Source organism: Scyliorhinus torazame, chromosome 1 (assembly GCF_047496885.1).
Source record: "Scyliorhinus torazame isolate Kashiwa2021f chromosome 1, sScyTor2.1, whole genome shotgun sequence".
NCBI classification, from domain to species: domain Eukaryota; kingdom Metazoa; phylum Chordata; class Chondrichthyes; order Carcharhiniformes; family Scyliorhinidae; genus Scyliorhinus; species Scyliorhinus torazame.
In genome coordinates this window covers 407,929,591-407,956,125 of record NC_092707.1, presented here as the reverse complement: position 1 = coordinate 407,956,125, position 26,535 = coordinate 407,929,591, and the positions used below count along the sequence as shown (strand labels likewise).

The following is a 26,535-nucleotide window of genomic DNA, read 5'->3' as shown; positions in this document are numbered from 1 at the left end:
GCAGTGTTAATGTAAGCCTACTGATGACAATAATAAAGATTGTAAAAAAGAAAATAGAAGCAGGAGGAGGCAATTCGAGCCTGCTCCCCCAATCATTATGATGATGGCTGATCATCAAGTTCAATACCCTGATCCCACCTTCCCCCCCATATCCCTGGATCCCTTTAGCCCCAAGAGCAAAATCTAATCCCTTCTTGAAATTACACAGCATTTTGGCCTCAACGTTTTGTGGTAGTGAATTCCACAGATTCCCCACTCTCTGGGTGAAGAGATTTCTCCTCACCTCAGTCCTAAAAGGTTTATCCCTTATCCTCAAACTATGACCCCTAGTTCTGGACTCCCCCACCATCGAGAACATTCTTTCTGAATCTACCCTGTCTAATCCTGTTAGAATTTTGTAAGTTTCTATGAGATCCCCTCTCACTCTTCTAAACTCCAATGAATATAATCCTAACCCACTTAGTCTCTCCTCATAGGACAGTCCCACCATCCCAGGATTCAGCCTGGTAAACCTTCGCTGCTCTCCCTCCATAGCTAGAACATCCTTCCTCAGAATGACTCTCAGAACCCACAGCCTTTTGGAGAGACAGTTCCAAAATCCCATTCTCCTTTGTGGGAAGATTGTTTTTCCGGATTTCACCCCTAAATATGATCTGGATCAAATGTTAAGACTGGGCCCCACACCCTCCCAATATCTGTATTTCCCCCCCCACCCCCCCCCCCCGAAGAAATAATTTATAATAATAATCGCTTATTGTTGCAAGTAGGCTTCAATGAAGTTACTGTGAAAAGCCGCTAGTCGCCACATTCCGGCACCTGTTCGCTGAATAGCGCCTAATTTGTTGCTATTTACCCAATCGGATCATTTGAATTTTGGGTCTCCCTCCATTTGATCAGCTCTCAACCTGCTGAAGTCATTGGAATCCAGACTTAGTCCATACAAACTCTCCTCATCATTTCACTACTTTAACCAGTTTCATGCTGGTGAATCTGTCCTATACATTGTAGCCATCTGGGATGGCCACTTACAGCAAGAAATATGGACATTCGCAAAGCCTAAAGGGAAATGTGGCCAATGTAAGATTCAGGCAGGCTCAGAGCCTGCATGTATATTCGTGAGCAGAGAATCCGGACAGCATCGAAACCCCCAGCCGATTAGCATTTTAATGACCCATCTCCGTAAGACAAAGGATTGATACTCGAGTAATCAATACAGTCCGAGACATTTCGGCGCCACTCCCTTTACTCGGGAAGCCTAAACAACAGGGTCAATGGCCGCTTAGGACACGCCCAGCCATCAAGGCACCCGCCCCTTTATTGGCTCAGATCGAATACAGTGATCGAGAACTGCCCAATTAATGGGGTCCAAACCGAAGGACCGCCCAAAAGAGCGTGAAACTCTCCAAGGATAAAGAGAGAGACCGCCATGTGTTCGATCTCTTTTGGTCCTGGCGCTCCGGCAACGACCATCTCCAATCGCAGCACCACGATCAGAAGCAAGTTCAAGTTCAACGCCCGCTACCAGACGGATGAGCCCAGCTGAGCAGCAGTTACTTCTCCAGGCCCGATAGACCAGATTCGAACAACGACCACTGTTGCTCTGACCTAAGCCGGATGCCTGAAGTTAAGTACAGGTTGTCATAGTTGTTAGGTGCAGTTTAACTAGTAGTGCTTATGGTGCATGTTAATTGTGTGTAAATAAAGTACCCTTGATCTTGAACTAACTAACTGGTGTTTGGCTCTTTGATCAACATCCGGTTGAACCTTGTGGTAGTATCATTTGATACCTGGCGACTCTGAGCAATATAATAGCGATATCTAAAGAAAGAAGGGCAACCTTATTGATTGCCATATTTATTGCAGGTGAAAAAGGCAACAACATTTCTTGTTGAAGTGCAGTGCCCGGAACTGAACACTTACTCTGGGTAGGGTGTGACCCAAACTCTACAAATAAAAGCTCGACAAATCCCCTTTGGATTCCAGTCACCTTGAGGGAAATGACCAAGATCCCATTCTGCTGATGGATTACTGTGTGAGCCCAACGCTCTGCCAGCCTCTCGAGTCAGCACAGCAATTGCCAGGCCGCTGTTCGATTCAGAGTTCCAGCCGGAGCGTGGGATGGGTGAGTGAGGAAAGGGGAAGTTCAGGTAGAAGGGGTGTCCTGAAGGAGGCTGAGATTCAGCCAGTCCTTTTGGCTACATGCAAAGCTCCCAATACAGATACCGGAGCCGATAGTGTACTCCTACCTTCGTCAATTGTTTCACAGCTCCAGGGTCCCAGGTTCGATTCCCGGCTTGGGTCACTGTCTGTGCGGAGTCTGCACGTCCTCCCCGTGTCTGCGTGGGTTTCCTCCGGGTGCTCCGGTTTCCTCCCACAGTCCAAAGATGTGCGGGTTAGGTGAATTGGCCAATGATAAATTGCCCTTAATGTCCAAATTGCCCTTGGTGTTGGGTGGAGGTGTTGAGTTTGGGTAGGGTGCTCTTTCCAAGAGCCGGTGCAGACTCAAAGGGCCGAATGGCCTCCTTCTGCACTGTAAATTCAATGATAATCTATGATTAATCTAGGACAAAGGTTCGGCACAACATCGTGGGCCGAAGGGCCTGTTCTGTGCTGTATTTTTCTATGTTCTATGTTCACCACATCCACCCACCTATTAGACAGTCGATGTATTTTAAAAGATGAAAGTTTATATTGCACCACTCACTGCGAACGATCTGAACCGGAATATGCCCCACCCCCACCTCCCACAATGCACCCAACCTTCCAGTTTGGATGGTTCCAGCCACAGAAGGATTTAAGGCTGTCACAGCGTTCACTGGAAGAAGTCAGGCAGTATCTGCATGGCCTCGAGAGAATGGCCGACAGCACTGCCACCATGTTGTGTTCCTGACTCTCCATACAAACACGATGACAATGAATGGTAATACAAACAAAGCATTTTTATTGAAGAACGGCAGGATTCCACAAGAGCTTTTGCGCGCACGTCTCACCTCTACTTGCCGTGATGGTGTATCCAAAACAATTTACATATTCAGCAGTATATATGTTTTAAACTACAGGCAGCACAATGCAATATCACAACACATGCAACGGCATCCCTGAGAATCCTCAGTCGCCCACCCAGGGAGCAGTTCCTCAGACACCAGTGGGAATCCGCTCCTGGGCCTCTGTACCCATGCACCTGGCTAGTCCCCTCTCCACTCTGCTCTCCTGCAATACAAGGGCACCCTATCTGGGCCATTTGCTCCTCCTCTCTGTCTGAAAGGATCTCAGTGCAGACCAACCTGGGCTGTCCAGCAGTGCTCCAAGGCAGGTCCGGTGAAGTAAGTTTGAGCGTTAAAAGGTCAAATCTACCAAAATTAGCCCAAAGACAAACGGCTCACTTCGGGAGTTCTGATTGGCTGGGCTACCCTTCCAGCTGGTTATGGAGCAGCAAAGGGGATAGGATGGAGGTGTAGGTTTGGGTAGGGTGCTCGTTCCAAGGGCTGGTGCAGACTCGATGGGCTGAATGGCCTCCTTCTGCACGGTAAATACTGTGATTCCATGAAAGGGAAATGAAAATGAAAATCGCTTGTCACAAGTAGGCTTCAAATGAAGTTACTGTGAAAAGCCCCTAGTCGCCACATTCTGGCGCCTGTTCGGGCAGGCTGATACGGGAATTGAACCGTGCTGCTGGCCTGGCTTGGTCTGCTGTCAAAGCCAGTGATTTATCCCTGTGCTAAACCAGCCCCGAACGGGCCCCAGATGGTGAAAACGTCGGAATTTTGGGAACCTCCCACAATACATATTGATATTCATGCACAGAATCCTACAGTGCAGAAGGAGGCCATTCAGCCCATCAGGTCTGCACCGACCCTCTGAAAGAGCACCCTGCCGAGGCTCAGGCCCCCACCCTATTCCCGTAACCCAGTAACCCCACCTAACCTTTTGGACATTAAGGAGCAATTTAGCATGGCCAATTCACCTAACCTGCACATCTTTGGACTGTGGGAGGAAACCGGAGCAGCCGGAGGAAACCTACGCACACACGGGGAGGATGTGCAGACTCCGCACAGACAGTGACCCAAGCCGGGAATCAAACCCAGGTCCCCCGTACGCTTAATCTGTGTCTTTCTAATTTCTCCTGAGTATGAACCCATCACATCCACAAGACTGATCAAGATCCCTTAGCCCCACTAATTGCTGAGCACTCAGCCTCTCGCACTGTCTGCCTTGCTGGTGGAAACTGGAAATGATTCATGCTCCTCAGGAATCCACCCATTTACTCACAGGCTCTGATGTGGAATTGTCACTCTCGAGATTCAGCACCAGTTACATGAGACGCTGTGTAGACTCTGGGAAAACTGACTCCAACACAGCGCTAGAGCAGGGATATGAATACCACATCTCTGCTGCCTGGGCACCAGGGGTTATGCTAAGGGTGCCAGGGAAAGACGAACTGCCTTCCAGACACAACGTGGAGGCCAACAGGCCATCCCTTCCCGAGCAATCAAGGCTTGTCCAACATCACAGCCTCGCAGCGACTCTGCAGGACACCTACTGGTACTACCACCATGTGTGAGGAGGCCAGGCTTGTGCTTGCTGCACAGGGCCCACCCATTAGTGTCTCGCTCACCAGCTAATGGGATGAGCTCCATAACCCACAATTTCCCACTCAGTCGCCTGTATTTATCTCCGAGGGCCAGTCTCATTTCATTGCGCAGGTTATTTAGCTCAGTGGCAGTTCAAGGCCTACTCCTAAGGCTTTGATCAGATGGCCCCGGCTGACACTCGGGAGTGCAGTACTGAGGGAATGCTGCACTGTTGGAGGTCTTCTCCTTCAGATAGGATCAGAAACTGAGAGACTGTCATTTCAGCAGGAATGTAAAAGTATTTGGGAGAACAGAGGAGTTCTCCCTGGTGTCCCGGTCAATATTCATCCCTCAGTCAACACCATTAAAACATATACCTGGTCATTATGACGTGGGAACAGACTGTGCACGAATTGGAGGCTACATTTTCTATATCACAGCGGCGATTACATTTCAAAAAGCACTTTGTATGGTTTAAAGATGCTTGGAAATGGCCAGAGGCGTTATGCGAGTTGGCAAATGCTGAGAGCAGTGTCACAGTAAATCCAGAAGGCTGGATGCATGGGTTCAGTGAAGGCAGCTTGGAATTGGTGTATGAGGGCGATCTGGTCAGACACACCGTAAAATGACAGGGTTCCATCTGGGCAGTTCAGGCACAAACCAATCCTCTCGAACCTGCCCACCTGCAGCCGAGTCTCCTGACTGTTGTGCCAGGCCGACACGTTATTGTACCAGAACTCAATGCACCAGGAGAAGTCATTGCGCCCCAGGATGCAGCAATTCTCCGATCCTTTCCTCCTGATCCGCTTGTGGGTGATCCCGATCATCGCGTCGCCATCGTTCAGCTCCACCTCCCAGTAAAACCGCCCAGCTTGCAAACTCTCTCGGCACAGCACCTGGGTGCACAGGTCAAACCTCTCGGGGCACTGCTCATAATCCTCAGACTTTGGGTAAATGTTGGTCACCCGTCGGTTTCCGTCGCTCAAGCTCAGCTGTCTCTGGATTGTACTGGGGTCCAAGGTGATCTGACAGCAATCTGCGGGAGAGACAACAAACCAGGGCTGCTGAGTGTATGAGGCAAAGGCAGCAATGCCTGGGCTTACATGTCAACAACAACTGGCGTTCATGTAGCACCTTTAATGCAGCGAATCCTCCCAAGGTGCTTCACAAGAGCAATCATCAAAACAAAAAAAAATGACACTGAGCAATGTAGGAAAATATTAGCTGCGGACAAGGAGGAAGGTTTTACAGGATATCTTAAAGGAGGATTGAGGGAATGAAAATGAATGACATGAATGAAAATCGCTTATTGTCACAAGTAGGCTTCAAATGAAGTTACTGTGAAAAGCCCCTAGTCGCCACATTCCGGCGCCTGTTCGGGGAGGCTGGTACGGGAATTGAACCCTCGCTGCTGGCCTGCCTTGCGATTTAGCCCTGTGCTAAGCCAGCCCCTAGATAGAGATCGAGAGGTGGAGATGTTCGAGGAGGGAATTCCAGAGTTTAGAAAACTCTGAACAAATGAGCGTAAACTAGATTAGCTGGTCAATATCAGACTGATGTTGATGGGATCTTGCTCTGTGCAAACTGGCTGCCGTGTTTTCCTGAGGCAGTGACGACACCTCAAGTATTTCTTTGCCTCGAAAGCCCTTTTATATGTTCAGTGGATGTGAAAGGCGCTGTGGAAATGCAGATTTTCTTTCTACTCAAGGGGCGGCACAGTGGTTAGCACTGCTACCTCATGGTGCCAGGGACAGGGGTTCCATTCTGGCCTTGGGTCACTGTCTGTGCGGAGTCTGCACGTTCTCCCTGTGTCTGCGTTAGTTTCCTCCGGGTGCTCCGGTTTCTTCTCACAGTCCAAAGGCGTGCATGTTAGGTGGATTGGCCATGATTAATTGCTCCTTAGTGTCCAAAGGTTAGTTGGGGTTACGGGGATAGGGCTGGGAGTGGGCTTAGATAGGGTGCTCCTTCAGAGGGTCCATGCTGACTCAATGGGCTGAATGGCCCCTTCTGCATTGTGGGAATTCAATGATTCTAAGACATGGTCCCCAGCAATCTGGGTTGGATTGAGGAGAAGGAGGGGTTTATGAAATGTCTCAATTATCGTTAACTGTATAATAATAATGGCTTATTGTCACAAATAGGCTTCAGTGCAAAGCCCCTAGTTGCCACATTCCTGTTCGGGGAGGCCAGTACGGGAATCGAACCCGTGTTGCTGGCCTTGGTCTGCATTACAAGCCAGCTGTTTAGCCCACTGTGCTAAACCAGCCCCTATATGAGGTATGTAGGAGGTATGTACCTGTAGTGTATCACTCCATAAATAAATCTTTACCAAGTCAAAACTGGTTCTAATTTCAGCCTTCACCAACTCGATATCAGGAAGATAGGGGTTATACAAATTCCATTAATATATAAATTGATGCACGATCAATTGCACAGAGGTGAGAGTTGAGGCCTCCAACAGCAGCTGGTGAAATGGCTGCTGTACGGGGAGCACACATATTTATACTCCACCTACTGGGCGGAGCCAGCAGGCAGTGTCTACCCCCGTACTTGTAGTACAGGGTCTTACCACTCATTTTCTAATATATACAACAGTGGTGATTACCACATTCGCCCCCTGTTAAAATCGAGTCCGGTGGGGGTGGCGGAGAACTATATACAGAACAAGATTAGTATACAGAGGCAGGAGGCCACACATCTTAGAGTAATAAATTGATGCACAATTAGTTGCCACAGAGACGAGTTGAATACAACTGAAGCTTTATTACTCTAAGATGTGTGGCCCCCTACAGCAGCTGGCAAAATGGCTGCTGTACGGGGAGCACACATATTTATACTCCGCCTACTGGGCGGAGCCAGCAGGCAGGGACTACCTCCGTACCTGTAGTACAGGGTCTTACCACACACCTTCTAATATATACAACAGTGGCGATTACCACATAAATAAAATATTAAAGATGCTGGAATTCTGAAATGCAAACAGAAAGTGTTGGAAGCTCTCAGCAGTCGAGGAAACTCTGCATGAAACTAAAGGTCATCGATTTAACCGTGAACTCCATTTCTCTCTCCACAGATGCTGTCAGACCTGCTGAGGTTTTCCAGCATTTCCTGTTTTTATTACCAACAGGACCAAGTGATGTCTGGATCTCCTCCATTTAACTCCAGGCATTTGTTTTACACAGGTGGACCTCCAGGCACCCAGCGGACTCTCAACGGGCCACTGATCACACATTTAACCCTCGCCCTCTCCCAGGCCCTCCTCTCCCCTCACTTCTCCCCCAAACCCAGCGCCTCCTCTTCCCCCACCCGCCTTCCCTTTCCATGTCGGACCGTCCAAGTGAATTCTCCAGCTGGTCACCTTCCCCCTCTGCACCCTCGCTCTATCCTCGCTCCCCTCCGTCCTACCCGCCTCTTCCCTCTCTTCCCCCCAATACCGACATGGCTGGTGATTACTCACACTGCAGCAGCTCCTCTCTGTATCTTGTGTCACTGAGCACTGGCTGTTCCTGGGGGGCAGCGCTGAGCGAGGGCTTCATACATCTCTCCTCATCACCTGTCAACACAACAAAACATCAATTTGTAACCTCAAGTAATAGGACAAATTACATCGGGATGTTTAACCATCTCTTTCATAAACAACTGCGTAGAGACCGAAAAAACATTCAGAGACCTGAGGTATGGGTCAGGTTTTAAAATGTGTGAATGTCAGTGTTCCTTTTTCAAAAAATAGCATATCATCACAGCCTTGTTAGTATCAGAACTCCCAGGACAGGTACAACACGGGGTTAGATACAGAGTAAAGCTTCCTCTACACTGCTCCCATCAAACACGCCCAGGACAGGTACAGCAGAGGTTAGATACAGACTAAAGCTCCCTCTACACTGTCCCCATCAAACACTCCCAGGACAGGTACAACACGGGGTGAGATACAGAGTAAAGCTCCCTCTACACTGTCCCCATCAAACACTCCCAGGACAGGTACAGCACGGGGTTAGATACAGAGTAAAGCTCCCTCTACACTGTCCCCATCAAACACTCCAGGACAGATACAACACGGGGTTAGATAAAGAGTAAAGCTCCCTCTACACTGCCCCATCAAACACTCCCAGGACAGGTACAGCACGGGGTTAGATACAGAGTAAAGCTCCTTCTACACTGTCCCCATCACACACTCCCAGGCCAGTTACAGCACGGGGTTAGATACAGAGTAAAGCTCCCTCTACACTGTCCCCATCAAACACTCCCAGGACAGGTACAACACGGGGTGAGATACAGAGTAAAGCTCCCTCTACACTGTCCCCATCAAACACTCCCAGGACAGGTACAGCACGGGGTTAGATACAGAGTAAAGCTCCCTCTACACTGTCCCTCATCAAACACTCCCAGGACAGGCACAGCACGGGGTCAGATACAGAGTAAAGCTCCCTCTACGCTGTCCCCATCAAACACTCCCAGGACAGGTACAGCACGGAGTTAGATACAGAGTAAAGCTCCCTCTACACTGTCCCCATCACACACTCCCAGGCCAGTTACAGCACGGGGTTAGATACAGAGTAAAGCTCCCTCTACACTGTCCCCATCAAACACTCCCAGGACAGGTACAGCACAGGGTTGGATACAGGATTGTTTGCTCGGTGTATAAACTGGATTTGTAGAATCCAGGTTGGTTTCACTCTGAGCTCCGCCAGTCAGTGCATTCGATTTGTCGGGTTAGATTAATCCTGGTTTGGGAGTTAAAGGGTTGGGTTGTAACTGACTAAATCACCAGCTGTGTCTTGAATGGGCAGCAGGGTAGCACATGTGGCTAGCACTGTGGCTTCACAGCACCAGGGTCCCAGGTTCGATTCCCCACTGGGTCACTGTCTGTGCGGAGTCTGCACGTTCTCCCCGTGCCTGCCTGGGTTTCTTCCGGCTGCTCCGGTTTTCTCCCACAGTCCAAAGATGTGCAGGTTAGGTGGAATGACCATGATAAATTGTCCTTACTGTCCAAAAAGGTTAGGAGGGGTTATTGGGTTACGGGGATAGGGTGGAAATGAGGGCTTAAATGGGTCGATGCAGACTCGACGGGCCGAATGGCCTCCTTCATCACTGTATGTTCTAAGTCCCTCAATGAAACTTGCAGAGATATCAAATGTATCTCTTCATGGAACGGGTGTTTGCTTCAAATTGTTTTGCAGCAAATTTTGACAGACAGTAAGACCATGTGATCCTGATTAGTGAGTTGCGAATTAACTAGTTTCTGCGGGTGAACTTCGGGCCAGAATTCCTTTATCCATATTCTCAAAACTCAAGAATGGGAGCTTTGCAGGAACGTCAGTGTTTAATTTGGGTTCTCTCCTCATTGACTGGGGAACAGGGGTTTGAGAGAATCTGTATTCCCACTGACATCACGGGATTGCGGAGATGTGATGACTTGTTGCCACAAGGGTTAAATCAGCCCGTGCCCAGTCTGGACAACGCACCTTATTTCAGATAAACATGGAAGGTGACTGACCTGTGGAGACCGTGTTCTCCAGATTCTTCATCCACGCAGATCGGAAATGCTCTTTGATCAGAATCGACAGTCTTGAAATCGCCCGCTCGACTTTGCCAAGTTTTGTTTCCAGGCTGATGGTTGATGGGGGTGATGTGGGATTCTCGCCGATCTCATTAAACGTCAGATATTCCTGAGAATGGCGGACAGGTCGGAAGTGTTAAAACCTAGCTCGATTCAGTAATCTGTGTGGAATATCGGAGCTACTTGCTGCACAGGTCCCTATCTGAATAAAGTGCACATGAACCAGTGTACGTGCAAAAGGATTTCCTCAGCCATTGGATCCTCGGTGCTGACCATACGCTGCTAAAATTACCCAACCAACAGTTTAATGCAGCGGTTTTGGTGATAACACGTTTACCTCGGGGTCAGGGAGGGTTCACTCCCCATTTCCCAATGGGAGATTTGAAGCCCACATTGCACTGCCAACAGTGCAACTCACATCCCAGCTGATTGAAAGTAAACCATTGGCTGCGGTATTCTTTTTTGAGTTGATTATCTTCAGTGACTTACTCGAGAAATGATTGGATTGATAATTTATCTGATCATAACCGCTTTTATCTGAGAACGTTCTAGCCAACCACTTCCTGTCTCGGAGGGGTGTTCCATTGTTGTATTTGGTTTCTTCAAACGCTACCATCTCCCTTTGAACTCCTGCCGTGAGGCTGAACTCCCAAAGCTGGTCCCCCGAAAATATTAGGGTTTTGGGGGTGGGGTTAATTCCAGCACAATGAAAATCGCTTATTGTCACAAAGTCGGCTTCAAATGAAGTTACTGTGAAAAGCCCCTAGTCGCCACATTCTGGCGCCTGTTCGGGGAGGCCGGTACGGGAATTGAACCGCCCTGCTGGCCTGCCTTGGTCTGCTTTCAAAGCCAGCGATTTAGCCCTGTGCTAAACCAGCTAATGGGAGCAGGCAGCAAGAACTTTCTCCCTTCCTGACCAGTAATCAATCTCGACAAAACAGATGTGGGTCATTCTTAACCCATACAATCTTGCAACCGGGCCAAGTGTTAGATTTGTTTGTGGGAGAGCACTTTGGAGATAGTGACCACAATTCGGTGCCTTTCACTATTGCAATGGAGAGGGATAGGGCCATTCGGCAGGGCAAGGTTTATAATTGGGGGAGGGGTAATTATGATGCAATTAGGCAAGAATTAGGGAGCATAAGATGGGAACAGAAATGTCAGGAAAAGGCACAAATGAAAAGTGGAGCTTGTTCAAGGAACAAATACTGCGTGTCCTTGATAGGCATGTCCCTGTCAGGCAGGGAGGCAATGGCCATGTGAGGGAACCATGGTTCACAAAAGAGGTTGAATGTCTTGTCAAGGGGAAAAAGGAAGAGTATGTAAGGGTGAGAAAACAAGGTTCAGTAGGATCGCTTGAGGGTTAAAAGGTAGCAAGGAATGAGCTGAAAAAAGGGCTTAGGCGAGCTAGGAGGGGGCATGAGAAGTCCCCCTCATGGTGGGTCGGATCAAAGAAAACCCCAAGGCTTTTTACTCTTATGTGAGAAATAAAAGAATGACCAGGGCGAGGGTAGGACCGGTCAAGGACAGTAGTGGGAACTTGTGCATGGAGTCAGAAAAAATAGGAGAGGCGTTGAATGAATACTTTTCTTCAGTGTTCACAAAGGAGAGGCGCCATGTTTTTGAGGATGAGTGTGATTCAGGCGGGTAGGCTGGAGGAAGTAGATGTTCTGAGGAAGGATGTATTAGCAATTTTGAAAAACCCGAGGGTCGACAAGTCCCCTGGGCCAGATGGGATATACCCAAGGATTCTTTGGGAGGCAAGGGATGAGATTGCAGAGCCTTTGACTTTGATCTTTGGGTCCTCGCTGTCCACGGGGATAGTGCCAGAGGACTGGAGAGTGGCGAATGTTGTTCCTCTGTTCAAGAAAGGGAATAGGAATGACCCTGGTAAGTTAGTCTTACTTTGGTGGTCGGGAAGATAATGGAAAAGGTCCTGAAGGATAGGATTTATGACCATTTGGAAAGATGCAGCTTAATCCGGGATAGTCAACACGGACTCGTGAAGGGTAAGTCTTGCCTCACAAATTTGATTGAATTCTTTGAGGAGGTAACTAAGTGTGTAGATGAAGGTAGAGCAGTTGATGTTGTATACATGGATTTTAATAAGGCGCTTGATAAGGTTCCCCATGGTCGGCTCATGAAGAAAGTAAGGAGGTGTGGGATAGAGGGAAATTTGGCCAATTGGATAAGTAATTGGCTATCACATAGAAGACAGAGGGTGGTGGTGAATGGAACATTCTCAGACTGGAGACCAGTTACCAGCGGTGTACCACAGGGATTAGTGCTGGGTCCTCTGCTATTTGTGATTTTTATCAATGACTTGGAGGAGGGGGTTGAAGGGTGGGTCAGTAAATTTGCTGATGACACCAAGATTGGTGGAGTAGTGGATGAGGTGGAGGGCTGTTGTAGGCTGCAAAGAGACATTGATAGGATGCAGAGCTGGGCCGCAAAATGGCAGATGGAGTTTAACCCTGATAAGTGCGAGGTGATTCATTTTGGTAGGAAAAATGTGAATGCGGATTACAGGGTCAACGGCAGGGTTCTGAGGAATGTGGAGGAACAGAGAGATCTTGGGGTTCATGTCCACAGATCTCTGAAGGTTGTCACTCAAGTGGATAGAGCCGTGAAGAAGGCCTATAGTGTGTTAGCGTTTATTAACAGGGGGCTTGAGTTTAAGAGCCGTGAGGTTATGCTGCAGTTGTACAGGACCCTGGTGAGACCACATTGGAGTATTGTGTGCAGTTCTGGTCACCTCATTACAGGAAGGATGTGGAAGCATTGGAAAGGGTGCAAAGGTGATTTATCAGGATGCTGCCTGGTTTGCAGGATAGGTCTTATGAGGAAAGTTTGAGGGAGCTAGGGCTTTTCTCATTGGAGCGAAGGAGGATGAGAGGCGACTTAATAGAGGTTTATAAGATGATGAGGGGGATAGATAGAGTGGACGTTCAGAGACTAGTTCCTCGGGTGGATGTAGCTGTTACAAGGGGGCATAATGATAAGATTCAGGGTGGGAGATATAGGAGGGATACCCGAGGTAGGTTCCTTACTCAGAGAGTGGTTAGGGTGTGGAATGGACTGCTTGCTGTGATAGTGGAGTCGGACACTTTAGGAACTTTCAAGCGGTTATTGGATAGGCACATGGAGCACACCAGAATGACAGGGAGTGGGATAGCTTGATCTTGGTTTCGGACAATGCTCGGCACAACATCGAGGGCCGAATGGCCTGTTCTGTGCTGTACTGTTCTATGTTCTATAATATGGGCAGGATTCTCCAAACCCCCGCAGGTTGGGAGAATCACCGGGGGTCGTCGTGAATCCTGCCCCCACCGTCCACCCCATTCTCCCGCCCCCCAAAAAACCGGCCCGGCGTGAGTCGCACCGCCCGCCTCAGGGAATGGCGTGGTCCGGCGAGACTCAATGGGCGCCGGGCCACTCGAATTCTCCGGCCCGCGATGGGCCGAAGTCCCGCCTGCCTGTAGCCGGTCCCGCCGCCGTAAATCAGAGTAGGTCCCTTACCGGCGGGACCTGGCGGCGCGGGCGGGCTCCGGGGTTCCTGGGGGGGTCGCGGCGGGACCCCACGGTGGCCTGGCCCGGGGTCGGTGTCCACCGATCCGCGGGCAGGCCTGTGCCGTGGGGGCATCGGCCGCTGTGGTCCTCCGCGATGGCCGATGCGGAAGTGAATCCCTGTGCGCATGCGCCGACTTGCACCGGCCGGCGCCGGTTGGCTAACAGGAACAGAGGGAGGGATAAACGGGTATTTTGGGGGTCAGTAAGCTGTAACAATTGGAGTGCCACAGAGATCAGTGATAGGTCCTCAATTACTTATAGTCTGCATCAATAATTTGGATCAAGGGACTGGATGGATGAGAGCTAAACACTGCTCAGATCGGTCGGAAAGCAAGTTGTCAACAAGAGATGGAGCGTCTGCAAAGAGATATGGACAGGGTGAGTGAGTGGGCAGCAACTTGGCAGGTAGAACATGAAGTCGGAAAATGTGAAGGAAGAATAGAAAAGGAGCAAATGATTTAAATGGACTCAGATTGCAGAGCCTGATGGTACAAAGGGATCTGGGTGTCCTGGATCATGAATCACAAAATGTTAGCATACAGATGCAGCAAGTAGTTAGGAAGGCAGGTGGAATGTTGGTATATTGCAAGGGACATGGAATATAAAAGCAGGGAAATTTTTCTGTAGCTGTACAGGGCCTTGGTGAGACCATGTCTGGAATATTGTGCAGTTTTGATCTCCTTATTTGAGCAAAGAAATAGTTGCTTGAGATGCAGTTCAGAGGAGGTTTGCTTGACTCATTCCTGGGGTGAGAGGTTATCCTGTGAAGAAAGGTTGAACAGTTTGGGCCTGTGTCCATTTTTGTGTGGGGTGGGGGGGGGAGCGGGAGTGGACAGCAAGTGGAGTTGAGACCATATCAGTTCAACCATAATATTATTGGATGGTTGAACGGGCTCAATGGGCTGAATTGCCTACTCTTGCTCTTGTGTCTTACATTCCTCCACTGAATATTTTGAAAGTGGAGGTCGAGAGATTCTTGTTCGGCAAGGGGAATCAAAGGTCATCGGGGTAGATGGGAACGTAGAACTTGAAACATAAACAGATCAGGAATGATCTTATGAATGGCAGGGCAAGTTCGACGGGCTGAATGGTCTGATTGTATTTGGTGTGGCCGATGCAACCCCCCCCCCCCCCCCCCCCCCCCCCCCCCCCCGATGTCATTCTGGAGGCGGGAGTTCAGAATATTCCAGGATATTTACCTTGTGGATCCGACAATCCCATATCCAAATCACACTGGGCCTGGAGCCAGCGGCAGCCATTAATACAGGTCAGACCAATCACCCCCCCCCCTCCATGGAATTGACATGTCCTCACTCTGACATCCCACTTAGCCAATACTCAAAATGACACCTGGCTCCAGCCAGGAATTCGGGAAGGGGGTCAAAGAGTTCCTGGATAGGAACTTCCCAAATTTAAAGGCTGGGGTTTCTTCAGGATACAAGGTAGTGGATGTAGAGATTGTGTCTGAGGCAATGTTCACAGAGCTGGATTAAAATAAAATTGAAGGGAAATTGTTTATTCACAAGATCCAAGTTGAATCTCTACAGTTCAGTAAGAAACTCTCACGGTCAATAATAATGTATCCCACCCCAGCCCTCCTCTGTTGCACCCACACACAATATAATCACACACTCCAGTCACTACACTCCTTCCCCAGCCGCCCTGACACCTGGCCTGGCCCCGCTCACCTGTGAGATGTACATGCTGTCGTTGGTCTTGGACAGAGCTTCCAGGCGCACCTTCTCGTGCCTCAGCTCCGTCCACTTCTGTTCCAGTTCTTTCTTGGCAGCCTCTGCGTGGCTAAGTTCAGCTAACTGCTCCCTCTCTATAAACTCCATTGCTTCAGTCTGCGCCTTCTCCACAGCTCGCAGCAACTCCGTGAATTTATTCATGGTGTTCTCCTTCAGTCTTTGAGCAGATTCCTTACAGAGGACACAGATAGACCATTGGATTAACCCCTCAAGCCGCCTGCTCTGGGGACGCTGGCTTGTGGCCACAGTCATGGGTTGGACAACTATATTGTACCAGAAACCCTCAAAGACGCACAGCTCCCAGCAATAGATCAGTACCCCTCCCCTCCCAGTGACACCACAATTCCAATGCAACTTCCCCCACCTATGTCACTCCATCTTCCCCAACCCCGGGATGGTGGGGAGGGTGGTGTCGAGGGGATGGTGGGGAGGGTGGGAGGGTGGTGTCGAGGGGATGGTATGGAGGGTGGTGTCGAGGGGAGGGGTGGTGTCGAGGGGAGGGCGGTGTCGAGGGGAGGGCGGGGAGGGGGGTGTCGAGGGGATGGTATGGAGGGTGGTGTCGAGGGGAGGGTGGGGAGGGTGGGGAGGGTGGTGTCGAGGGGATGGTGGGGAGGGTGGTGTCGAGGGGATGGCATGGAGGGTGGTGTCGAGGGGAGGGCGGTGTCGAGGGGAGGGCGGGGAGGGGGGTGTCGAGGGGTGGGCGGGGAGGGGGGTGTCGAGGGGAGGATGGTGTCGAGGGCAGGGTGGGGAGGGTAGTGTCGAGGGGATGGTGTGGAGGGGAGGGTGAGGAGGGTGGTGTCGAGGGGATGGTGGGGAGGGGAGTGTGGAGGGGATGGTGGGGAGGGGAGTGTGGAGGGGATGGTGGGGAGGGGAGTGTGGAGGGGTGGGTTGGGAGGGGAGTGTCGAGGGGAGGGGAGTGTCGAGGGCAGGGTGGGGAGGGGGGTGTCGAGGGGAGGGGTGGGAGGGGAGGGTGGGGAGGGGAGTGTGGAGGGGTGGGTTGGGAGGGGGGTGTCGAGGGATAATCTCCAGCGCCCTTTCTCTTCTCTCACAGGCTCACGCAGTGGAATGTTTTCCGAGCTGATGGGTTTATTGGATGCAGCACCTCTGCTCACCTGGATACAGTCGATGTTTTGTTTCCATTTTCCAATCGCATCGGCTGTGATTTGCAGGTGTTCCTGTAATTCCAATTTCGGGCAGTAATCAGTTTCTGAACAAAAGCAAAATAGAAAATGACTCTGGCATTGTCTGTGTACCAGTCGCTCAGCAGAACGTCCCCACTCCCTGACCCCAATCCCTGAACCCTGACCCCAAACCCCACTCCCTGACCCCAATCTCCATTTCCTGACCCCAATACTCACTCTCTGACACCACTCCCTGACCCCTGACCGCAATCCCCACTCCCTCACCCCACTCCCCACTCCCTGACCCCAATCCCTGACCCCAATCCCCACACCCTGACCCCACTCCCTGACCCCAATCCCCACTCCCTGACCCCCACTCCCTGACCCCACTCCCTGACCCCACTCCCTGACCCCACTCCCTGACCCCACTCCCTGACCCCAATCCCCACTCCCTGACCCCAATCCCCACTCCCTGACCCCAATCCCTACTCCCATACCCCAATCCCTGACCCCAATCCCCACTCCCTGACTCCAATCCTCACTTCCTGACTCCAGTCCCTGACCCCAATCCTCACTCCCTGACCCCAATCCCTACTCCCTGACCCCACTCCCTACTCCCTGACCCCACTCCCTGACCCCAATCCCTGAACCCTGACCCCAATCCTCACTCCCTGACCCCAATCCCTGAACCCTGACCCCCAATCCCCACTCCCTGACCCCAATCTCCATTTCCTGACCCCAATCCTCACTCTCTGACACCACTCCCTGACCCCTGACCGCAATCCCCACTCCCTCACCCCACTCCCCACTCCCTGACCCCAATCCCTGACCCCAATCCCCACACCCTGACCCCACTCCCTGACCCCAATCCCCACTCCCTGACCCCACTCCCTGACCCCACTCCCTGACCCCAATCCCCACTCCCTGACCCCAATCCCTACTCCCTGACCCCAATCCCTGACCCCAATCCCCACTCCCTGACTCCAATCCTCACTTCCTGACTCCAGTCCCTGACCCCAATCCTCACTCCCTGACCCCAATCCCTACTCCCTGACCCCACTCCCTGACCCCACTCCCTACTCCCTGACCCCACTCCCTGACCCCAATCCCTGAACCCTGACCCCAATCCTCACTCCCTGACCCCAATCCCTGAACCCTGACCCCAATCCCCACTTCCTGACCCCAATCTCCATTTCCTGACCCCAATCCTCACTCTCTGACACCACTCCCTGACCCCTGACCGCAATCCCCACTCCCTCACCCCACTCCCCACTCCCTGAACCCAATCCCTGACCCCAATCCCCACACCCTGACCCCACTCCCTGACCCCAATCCCCACTCCCTGACCCCACTCCCTGACCCCAATCCCACTCCCTGACCCCAATCCCTACTCCCTGACCCCAATCCCTGACCCCAATCCCCACTCCCTGACTCCAATCCTCACTTCCTGACTCCAGTCCCTGACCCCAATCCTCACTCCTGACCCCAATCCCTACTCCCTGACCCCACTCCCTGACCCCACTCCCTGACCCCACTCACTGACCCCACTCCCTACTCCCTGACCCCCACTCCCTGACCCCAATCCCTGACCACTGACCCCCAATCCCCACACCCTGACCCCACTCCCTGATCCCAATCCTCACTCCCTGACCCCAATCCCTGACCACTGACCCCCAATCCCCACTCCCTGACCCCACTCCCTGACCCCAATCCCCACACCCTGACCCCACTCCCTGACCCCAATCCCCACACCCTGACCCCACTCCCTGACCCCAATCCCCACACCCTGACCCCACTCCCTGACCCCAATCCCCACACCCTGACCCCACTCCCTGACCCCAATCCCCACTCCCTGACCCCAATCCCCACTCCCTGACCCCAATCCCCACTCCCTGACCCCACTCCCTGACCCCAATCCCCACACCCTGACCCCACTCCCTGACCCCAATCCCTGACCCCAATCCCCACACCCTGACCCCACTCCCTGACCCAATCCCCACACCCTGACCCCACTCAATGACCCCAATCCCCACTCCCTGACTCCAATCCTCACTTCCTGACTCCAGTCCCTGACCCCAATCCTCACTCCCTGACCCCAATCCCTACTCCCTGACCCCACTCCCTGACCCCAATCCCTGACCCTACTCCCTGACCCCCACTCCCTGACCCCACTCCCTACTCCCTGACCCCACTCCCTGACCCCAATCCCTACTCCCTGACCCCACTCCTGACCCCAATCCCTGACTCCAATCCCCACTCCCTGACTCCAATCCTCACCTCCTGACTCCAGTCCCTGACCCCAATCCTCACTCCCTGACCCCAATCCCTACTCCCTGACCCCAATCCCTGACCCCACTCCCCACTCCCTGACCCCAATCCATACTCCCTGACCCCACTCCCTGACCCCAATCCTCACTCCCTGACCCCAATCCCTGACCCCAATCCCCACTCCCTGACCCCAATCCATACTCCCTGACCCCACTCCCTGACCCCAATCACCAGTCCCTGACCCCAATCCCCGACCACTGACCCCCAATCCCCACACCCTGACCCCACTCCCTGACCCCAATCCCCACTCCCTGACCCCAATCCCTACACCCTGACCCCACTCCCTGACCCCAATCCCCACTCCCTGACCCCAATCCCTACACCCTGACCCTACTCCCTGACCCCAATCCCCACACCCTGACCCCACTCCCTGACCCCAATCCCCACTCCCTGACCCCAATCCCCAATCCCTGACCCCAATCCCTACACCCTGACCCCTTTCCCTGACCCCAATCCCTACTCCCTGACCCCACTCCCTGACCCCACTCCCTGACTCCAATCCTCACTTCCTGACTCCAGTCCCTGACCCCAATCCTCACTCCGTGACCCCAATCCCTACTCCCTGACCCCACTCCTTGACCCCAATCCCTGACCCCACTCCCTGACCCCACTCCCTGACCCCACTCCCTACTCCCTGACCCCACTCCCTGACCCCAATCCCTGACCACTGACCCCAATCCTCACTCCCTGACCCCAATCCCTGACCACTGACCCCCAATCCCCACTCCCTGACCCCACTCCCTGACCCCAATCCCCACACCCTGACCCCACTCCCTGACCCCAATCCCCACACCCTGACCCCACTCCCTGACCCCAATCTCCACACCCTGACCCCACTCCCTGACCCCAATCCCCACTCCCTGACCCCAATCCCCACTCACTGACCCCAATCCCCACTCCCTGACCCAACTCCCTGACCCCAATCCCCACACCCTGACCCCACTCCCTGACCCCAATCCCCACTCCCTGACCCCAATCCCCACTCCCTGACCCCAATCCCCACTGCCTGGCCCCACTCCCTGACCCCCAATCCCCACACCCTGACCCCACTCCCTGGATCCAATCCCTGACCCCAATCCCCACACCCTGACCCCACTCCCTGACCCCAATCCCCACTCCCTGACCCTTATCCTCACTCCCTGACCCCAATCCCCACTCCCTGACTCCACTCCCTGACCCAAATCCCCACACCCTGACCCCACTCCCTGACCCCAATCCCCACACCCTGACCCCACTCCCTGACCCCAATCCCCACACCCTGACCCCAATCCCCACTCCCTGACCTCAATCCCCACTCCCTGACTCCAATCCTCACTTCCTGACTCCAGTCCCTGACCCCAATCCTCACTCCCTGACCCCAATCCCTACTCCCTGACCCCACTCCCTGACCCCAATCCCTGACCCCACTCCCTGACCCCACTCCCTGACCCCAATCCCTACTCCCTGACCCCACTCCCTGACCCCAATCCCTGAATCCAATCCCCACTCCCTGACTCCAATCCTCACTTCCTGACTCCAGTCCCTGACCCCAATCCTCACTCCCTGACCCCAATCCCTACTCCCTGACCCCACTCCCTGACCCCAATCCCTCACCCCACTTCCTGACCCCAATCCCCACTCCCTGACCCCAATCCATACTCCCTGACCCCACTCCCTGACCCCACTCCCTGACCCCAATCCTCACTCCCTGACCCCAATCCCTGACCCCAATCCCCACTCCCTGACCCCAATCCATACTCCCTGACCCCACTCCCTGACCCCAATCACCAGTCCCTGACCCCAATCCCCGACCACTGACCCCCAATCCCCACACCCTGACCCCACTCCCTGACCCCAATCCCCACTCCCTGACCCCAATCCCTACACCCTGACCCCACTCCCTGACCCCAATCCCCACTCCCTGACCCCAATCCCTACACCCTGACCCTACTCCCTGACCCCAATCCCCACACCCTGACCCCACTCCCTGACCCCAATCCCCACTCCCTGACCCCAATCCCCACACCCTGACCCCACTCCCTGACCCCAATCCCTACTTCCTGACCCCACTCCCTGACCCCACTCCCTGACTCCAATCCTCACTTCCTGACTCCAGTCCCTGACCCCAATCCTCACTCCGTGACCCCAATCCCTACTCCCTAACCCCACTCCTTGACCCCAATCCCTGACCCCACTCCCTGACCCCACTCCCTGACCCCACTCCCTGACCCCACTCCCTACTCCCTGACCCCACTCCCTGACCCCAATCCTCACTCCCTGACCCTGCCCTGGGCAAAAGGAAGAAGGAGGCACAGGACAAGCATCGGCAGCTGGGATCAAGTGGATCCCTTGAAGAGTGCAGGGCTTGTCGGAGTAGAGTTAAGAGAGAAATCAGGAGGGCACAAAGGGGACATGAGATTGTCTTGGCAGATAAGGCAAAGGAAAATCCCAAGAGCTTTTACAGATACATAAAGGGGAAAAGGGTGACTCGGGAGAGGGGAGGGTCTCTTAAAGATAAACAAGGTCATCTATGTGCGGATCCACAAGGGATGGGAGAGGTTCTAAATGAATATTTCTCGTCGGTATTTACTGTTGTGAAAGGTACGAATGTTGGGGAAATAAAAAGTGATGTCTTGAGGAGTGTACATATTACAGAGAAGGAGGTGCTGGAGGTATTAAAGCGCATCAAGATAGGTAAATCCCCGGGGCCTGATGAAATGTATCCCAGGACGTGGAAGGCTAGGGAGGAAATTGCTGGCGCCTGGGCTGAGAAATTTGAATCATCGACAGCCACAGGAGAGGTGCCTGAAGATTGAAGGGTAGAAAGTGCTGTGCCCTTGTTTAAGAAGGATTTTAGGGATAAGCCTGGGAACTACAGACTGGTGAGCCTTACTTCTGTAGTGGGTAAGTTGTCAGACGGTATTCTGAAGGACAGGATCTCCAGGCATTTCGACAGGCAAGGGCTGATTAGGGAAAGTCAGCATGGCTTTGTGAGGGGAAAGTCATATCTCATGAACTTAATTGTGTTTTTTTGAAGGGGTAACCAAGAAGGTAGATGAGGGCAGTGCAATCGACGTTGTCTACATGGACTTTAGCAAGGCCTTTGACAAGGTACCACATGGTAGGTTATTGCAAAAGGTTGAATTTAATGGAATCCAGGGTGAGGTAGCCAATTGGATACAAAATTGTCTTGGCGACCGAAGACAAAGGGAGGTTGTGGAGGGTTGTTTTTCAAACTGGAGGCCTGTGACCAGCGGTGTGCCTCGGGGATCGGGGCTGGGTCCACTGTTACTTGTGATTTATATTAATGATTTGGATGAGAATGTAGGAGGCATGGTGAGTAAGTTTGCAGATGACACCAAGATTGGTGGCACAGTGGATAGTGAAGAAGGCTATATAAGATTGCAACAGGATCTTGATCAATTGGGCCAGTGGGCCGATGAATGGCAGATGGAGTTTAATTTGGATAAACGTGGAGGAGATGCATTTCGGTAGATCAAATCAGGGCAGGACCTACTCAGTTAATGGTAGGGAGTTGGAGAGAGTTACAGAACAAAGAGATATAGGAGTACAGGTTGATAGCTCCTTGAAGGTGGAGTCGCAGGTGGACAGGGTGGTGAAGAAGGCATTCAGCATGCTGGGGTTTATTGGTCAGAATATTGAATACAGGAGTTGGGACGTCTTGTTGAAGTTTCATAGATTATCATAGAATTTACAGTGCAGAAGGAGGCCATTCAGCCCATCGAGTCTGCACCGGCTCTTGGAAAGAGCACCCTACCCAAGGTCAACACCTCCACCCTATCCCCATAACCCAGTAACCCCACCCAACACTAAAGTTGTACAAGACATTGGTAAGACCACACACGGAATCCTGTGTTCAGTTCTGGTCACCCTATTATAGGAAGGATATTGTTAAACTAGAAAGAGTGCAGAAGAGATTTACGAGGATGCTACCAGGACTTGATGGTCTGAGCTACAAGGAGAGGCTGGATAGGCTGGGACTTTTTTCCCCTGGAGCGTAGGAGGCTCTTATAGAAGAGAGTGATTTTATAGAAGTCTATAAAATAATGAGGGGCAGAGATAAGGTGGATGGTCAACATCTTTTCCCAAAGGTAGAAGAGTCTAGAACTAGAGGGCACAGGTTTCAGGTAAGAAGAGAGAGATACAAAGGAGACCAGAGGGGAAATTTCTTCACACGGAGGGTGGTGAGCATCTGGAACGAGCTGCCAGAGGCAGTGGTGGAGGCGGGTACAATTTTGTCCTTTAAAAATAAGTTAGACAGTTACATGGGCAGGGTGGGTAGAGAGGGATATGAGCGGGCAAGTGGAATTAGCTCAGTGATAGAAACTGGGCGGTATGGACAAGCTGGGCCAAAGGGCCTGTTTCCACACTGTAAACATCTATGACTCTATATCGCCATTTCTTCGCTGTCGCTGGGTCAAAACCCTGGAACTCCCTCGCTAACAGCACAGTGGGTGTAACTACACCCCAAGGGCTGCAGCGGTTCAAGACGGCAAGTCACCCCCACCTTCTGAAGGGGAACTAGGGCTGGGCTGTAAATGCTGGTCTGACCAGCCACACCCACATCCTGTACAATGAATTTGTTATAAGTTCTGCTTCTGCGTACCTTGGTTCTTTGATTCCTCAAACAGAAAATATTCACTCACATCGTGTCACAAATGTGCAGTATTTAGTTTAAATAAGCAGCAAATGAGGGTTTGAGTAATTAGGGACATCGGTAAATATTCACTGGCAGTCAGTCACCGACCACTGCCCACGACCCCAGTGCCTGTACCAGACCACCGAACCCAGTGGTGGGCAGCCTGTGGCCAATCTGGGCTCTGAGTGGGGCCCACGAGTCACAGAGTCAGAGTGAACAAGTCCTATTTCAGTCTTGTGAGCCAGTGAGGTGAATGAGGGTCGTGTGGCACACTCACACCCTATCGGACCCGCCCTGGACAGAGTGACTGTCCCTTGCTTCACAAAGACTCCCCCTCATTACAGCATCTGGGGGACACATTATCACCTCAAACACAATCTCTCTCGGCAATTAGCACCTTTGAATTTTCCTTTCAGGGATCCTTGTACATAACCCGGCCCCTCTTCCCCGATCCCAAATCCAGACCCCACTCCCCAACCCTCTCCTGTCCCTCCCTCCCAGACCCCTTCACCCCTCCCAGACCCCACTCCCCCTCCCAGACCCCACTCCCCCTCCCAGACCCCCCTCCCCCTCCCCCTCCCAGACCCCCCTCCCCCTCCCAGACCTCCCTCCCCCTCCCAGACTCCCTCCCCCTCCCAGACTCCCTCCCCCTCCCAGATTCCCTCCCCCTCCCAGACCCCCCTCCCCCTCCTGCTCGCAGACCCCACCCCCTCACAGACCCCTCCCCCCTCACAGACCCCTCCCCCCTCTCAGACCCCTCCCCCTCCCCCGCTCTCAGACCCCCCTCACCCTCCCGCTCGCAGACCCCTCCCCCTCACAGACCCCTCCCCCTCTCAGACCACCTTCCCCCAGCTCAGATCCCCCTCTCTCCCTCTCAGACCCCCCCTCCCAGACCCCTCTCCTCCTCCCAGACCCCCCTCCCCCTTCCCCTCCCCGTCCCCCCTCCCTGACCCCTCCCCCCCAGACTCCCCTCCCCCTCTCAGACCCCTCTTCCACCCCCCATCCGAGATCCCCCTCCCCCTCTCAGACTCCCCTCCCCCTCTCAGACCCCCCTCCCCCTCTCAGACCCCCCTCCCCCTCTCAGACCTCCCCCCCCTCCCCCTCTCAGACCCCCCTCCCCCTCTCAGACCCCCCCTCCCCCTCTCAGACCCCCCCTCCCCCTCTCAGACCCCCCCTCACCTGTCTGCGGGCTGCCTCCTGCTCCACGGTGATGATGTGGTGGTGCCGGTGCTCGGTGAGGGCGCACACCCAGCACAGGCAGCGGCGGTCGGTGCGGCAGAAGGAGTCGAGGGGTTTGCGGTGGGTGTTGCAGCGGCGGAGGGAGAGGTGCGGCACGGGCGGGCTGAGCGGGTGCTCCCGGAAAGCGGGGCTCCGGCGGTGTGGCCCCAGGTGCAGCTCACAGTAGGAGGTCAGGCAGAGCAGGCAGGAGCTGGCAGCCCGCAGCTGGCAGCCAGGGGGGCAGGAGTCACAGGGCACGTCCCCGGGGCCTGCCCGGGGCTGGGGGGCTGCCGTCTGCAGCAAACCCTCCACAATCTGACACAGCACCGTGTTCCTCAGCAAGCTGGGCCGGGGGCTGAAACTCCTGCGGCAGTGAGGGCAGCTGTACAGGCTGGGGGTGGGCTGCCCCGGGGGGTGCTCCTGTCCCGGGGGCTGCCCCTGCCCCGGGGGGTGCCCCTGCCCCGGGGGGTGCTCCTGTCCCGGGGGGTGCCCCTGCCCCGGGGGGTGCCCCTGCCCCGGGGGGTGCCCCTGTCCCGGGGGGTGCCCCTGTCCCGGGGGGTGCCCCTGCCCCGGGGGGTGCCCCTGCCCCGGGGGGTGCTCCTGTCCCGGGGGGTGCCCCTGCCCCGGGGGGTGCCCCTGCCCCGTGGGGTGCCCCTGCCCCGGGGGGTGCTCCTGCCCCGGGGGGAGCTCCTGCCCCGGGGAGTGTCCCTGTACCTGACCCTGGCTCAGTCCCTGCCCCTGGTCCCAGCTCCGGTTGATGCACTCCTTGCAGAAGCTGTGCCCACAGGGCAGGGTGACAGGGGCACTGAAATAATCCAGACAGATGCTGCAGTACAGGCTGTCCTCAGACAGGGTCACAGTGGACCTCGCCATCCCTCTCCCCCCTCTACCTCCCCCTGTCTCCCGCCCCTCCCTCCCAGTCTCCCCTCTTTCCTCTCCCTCCCTCGCCCTGTCTCCCCTCTCTCTGTCTGCCCTCTCTCTCCTTGTCTCCCCACTCTCCTCTCCCCTCTCTCTGTCTGCCCTCTCTCTCCTTGTCTCCCCACTCTCCTCTCCCCCTGTCTCCCCCTCTCCACTCAGACTGCAACCCCGCCGCTGGAGGATTTCGCAGTAATGGAAAGTGAAACCGTTCTCTGGCCGCCGCTGTAAAGGCTGACTGGGTGATATTGAAGCAGCCAATCCGCCCCCCACAACACAGCTCACCGCTGCTGCCTTCTCATCTCGCACACTCAGCATGTTAAAAAGCGAGGGTGGAAGCGCCCCCCCCCCCCGACACTGCTCTGTCCCTGGGGAGATTATCCCAGCTCCAGCCTTCAATCCGCCTCCCCCACCCTCACACTCACCCTCCCCCACCCTCACACTCACCCTCCCCCACCCTCACACTCACCCTCACTCGTGAACAATGTCTGTGCCCCGCTCATCGCTTCTTCTGACCATTGCTTTCAAAGCTGGGAATGTTCCCAGCCGGGAATAGTGGGTTATCTGGAGGGGAGATCCCATGGAGGTCTTGCCCCGTGTGTCTTGCTGATCTTCTCCCTCTAAATGGTACCAGTTTGGCAAAACTTCCTGGTTTCTGTGCTATTTATACTGATTCTGCGCTTCAATAACCACCAACCCACCTGGCCAGCCACCTTCATTGACCTCTGCACACATAGATTATCATAGAATTTACAGTGCAGAAGGAGGCCATTCGGCCCATCGAGTCTGCACCGGCTCTTGGAAAGAGCGCCCTACCCAAGGTCAACACCGCCACCCTATCCCCATAACCCAGTAACCCCACCCA

General features: G+C 53.7%; 1 protein-coding gene across 2 annotated transcripts; it reads right to left on the bottom strand.

Moving 5' to 3' along the window:
* Positions 1-2,918: 2,918 nt before the first annotated feature.
* LOC140428240 (tripartite motif-containing protein 16-like) lies at positions 2,919-26,311 on the bottom strand. Of its 2 annotated transcripts, XM_072514493.1 has the most exons (6): positions 26,140-26,311; positions 16,562-16,656; positions 15,387-15,620; positions 10,066-10,237; positions 8,029-8,124; positions 2,919-5,607 (listed from the first exon to the last, which is right to left on the bottom strand). In XM_072514493.1, the coding sequence occupies exons 1-6, from the start codon at positions 26,171-26,173 to the stop codon at positions 5,075-5,077; spliced, it is 1,164 nt and encodes a 387-aa protein (XP_072370594.1). In that variant the 5' UTR covers positions 26,174-26,311; the 3' UTR covers positions 2,919-5,074. The 2 variants fall into 2 exon arrangements, with proteins under 2 accessions (XP_072370594.1, XP_072370601.1); XM_072514500.1 differs by lacking the exons at positions 2,919-5,607; positions 8,029-8,124; positions 10,066-10,237; positions 26,140-26,311 and adding an exon at positions 24,717-25,628 and having other exon boundaries at positions 15,454-15,620.
* Positions 26,312-26,535: the final 224 nt, after the last annotated feature.

Coding starts and splice junctions, on each gene's coding strand:
- LOC140428240 (XM_072514493.1), bottom strand. CDS start 26,173: ATGAGCGGGGCACAGACATTGTTCACGAGTGAGG. Junction 16,657..26,139: donor GACATTGTTCACGAGTGAGG/GTGAGTGTGAGG, acceptor GCTTTTGTTCAG/AAACTGATTACTGCCCGAAA. Junction 5,608..8,028: donor CAGAGAGGAGCTGCTGCAGT/GTGAGTAATCAC, acceptor TCTCTCCCGCAG/ATTGCTGTCAGATCACCTTG.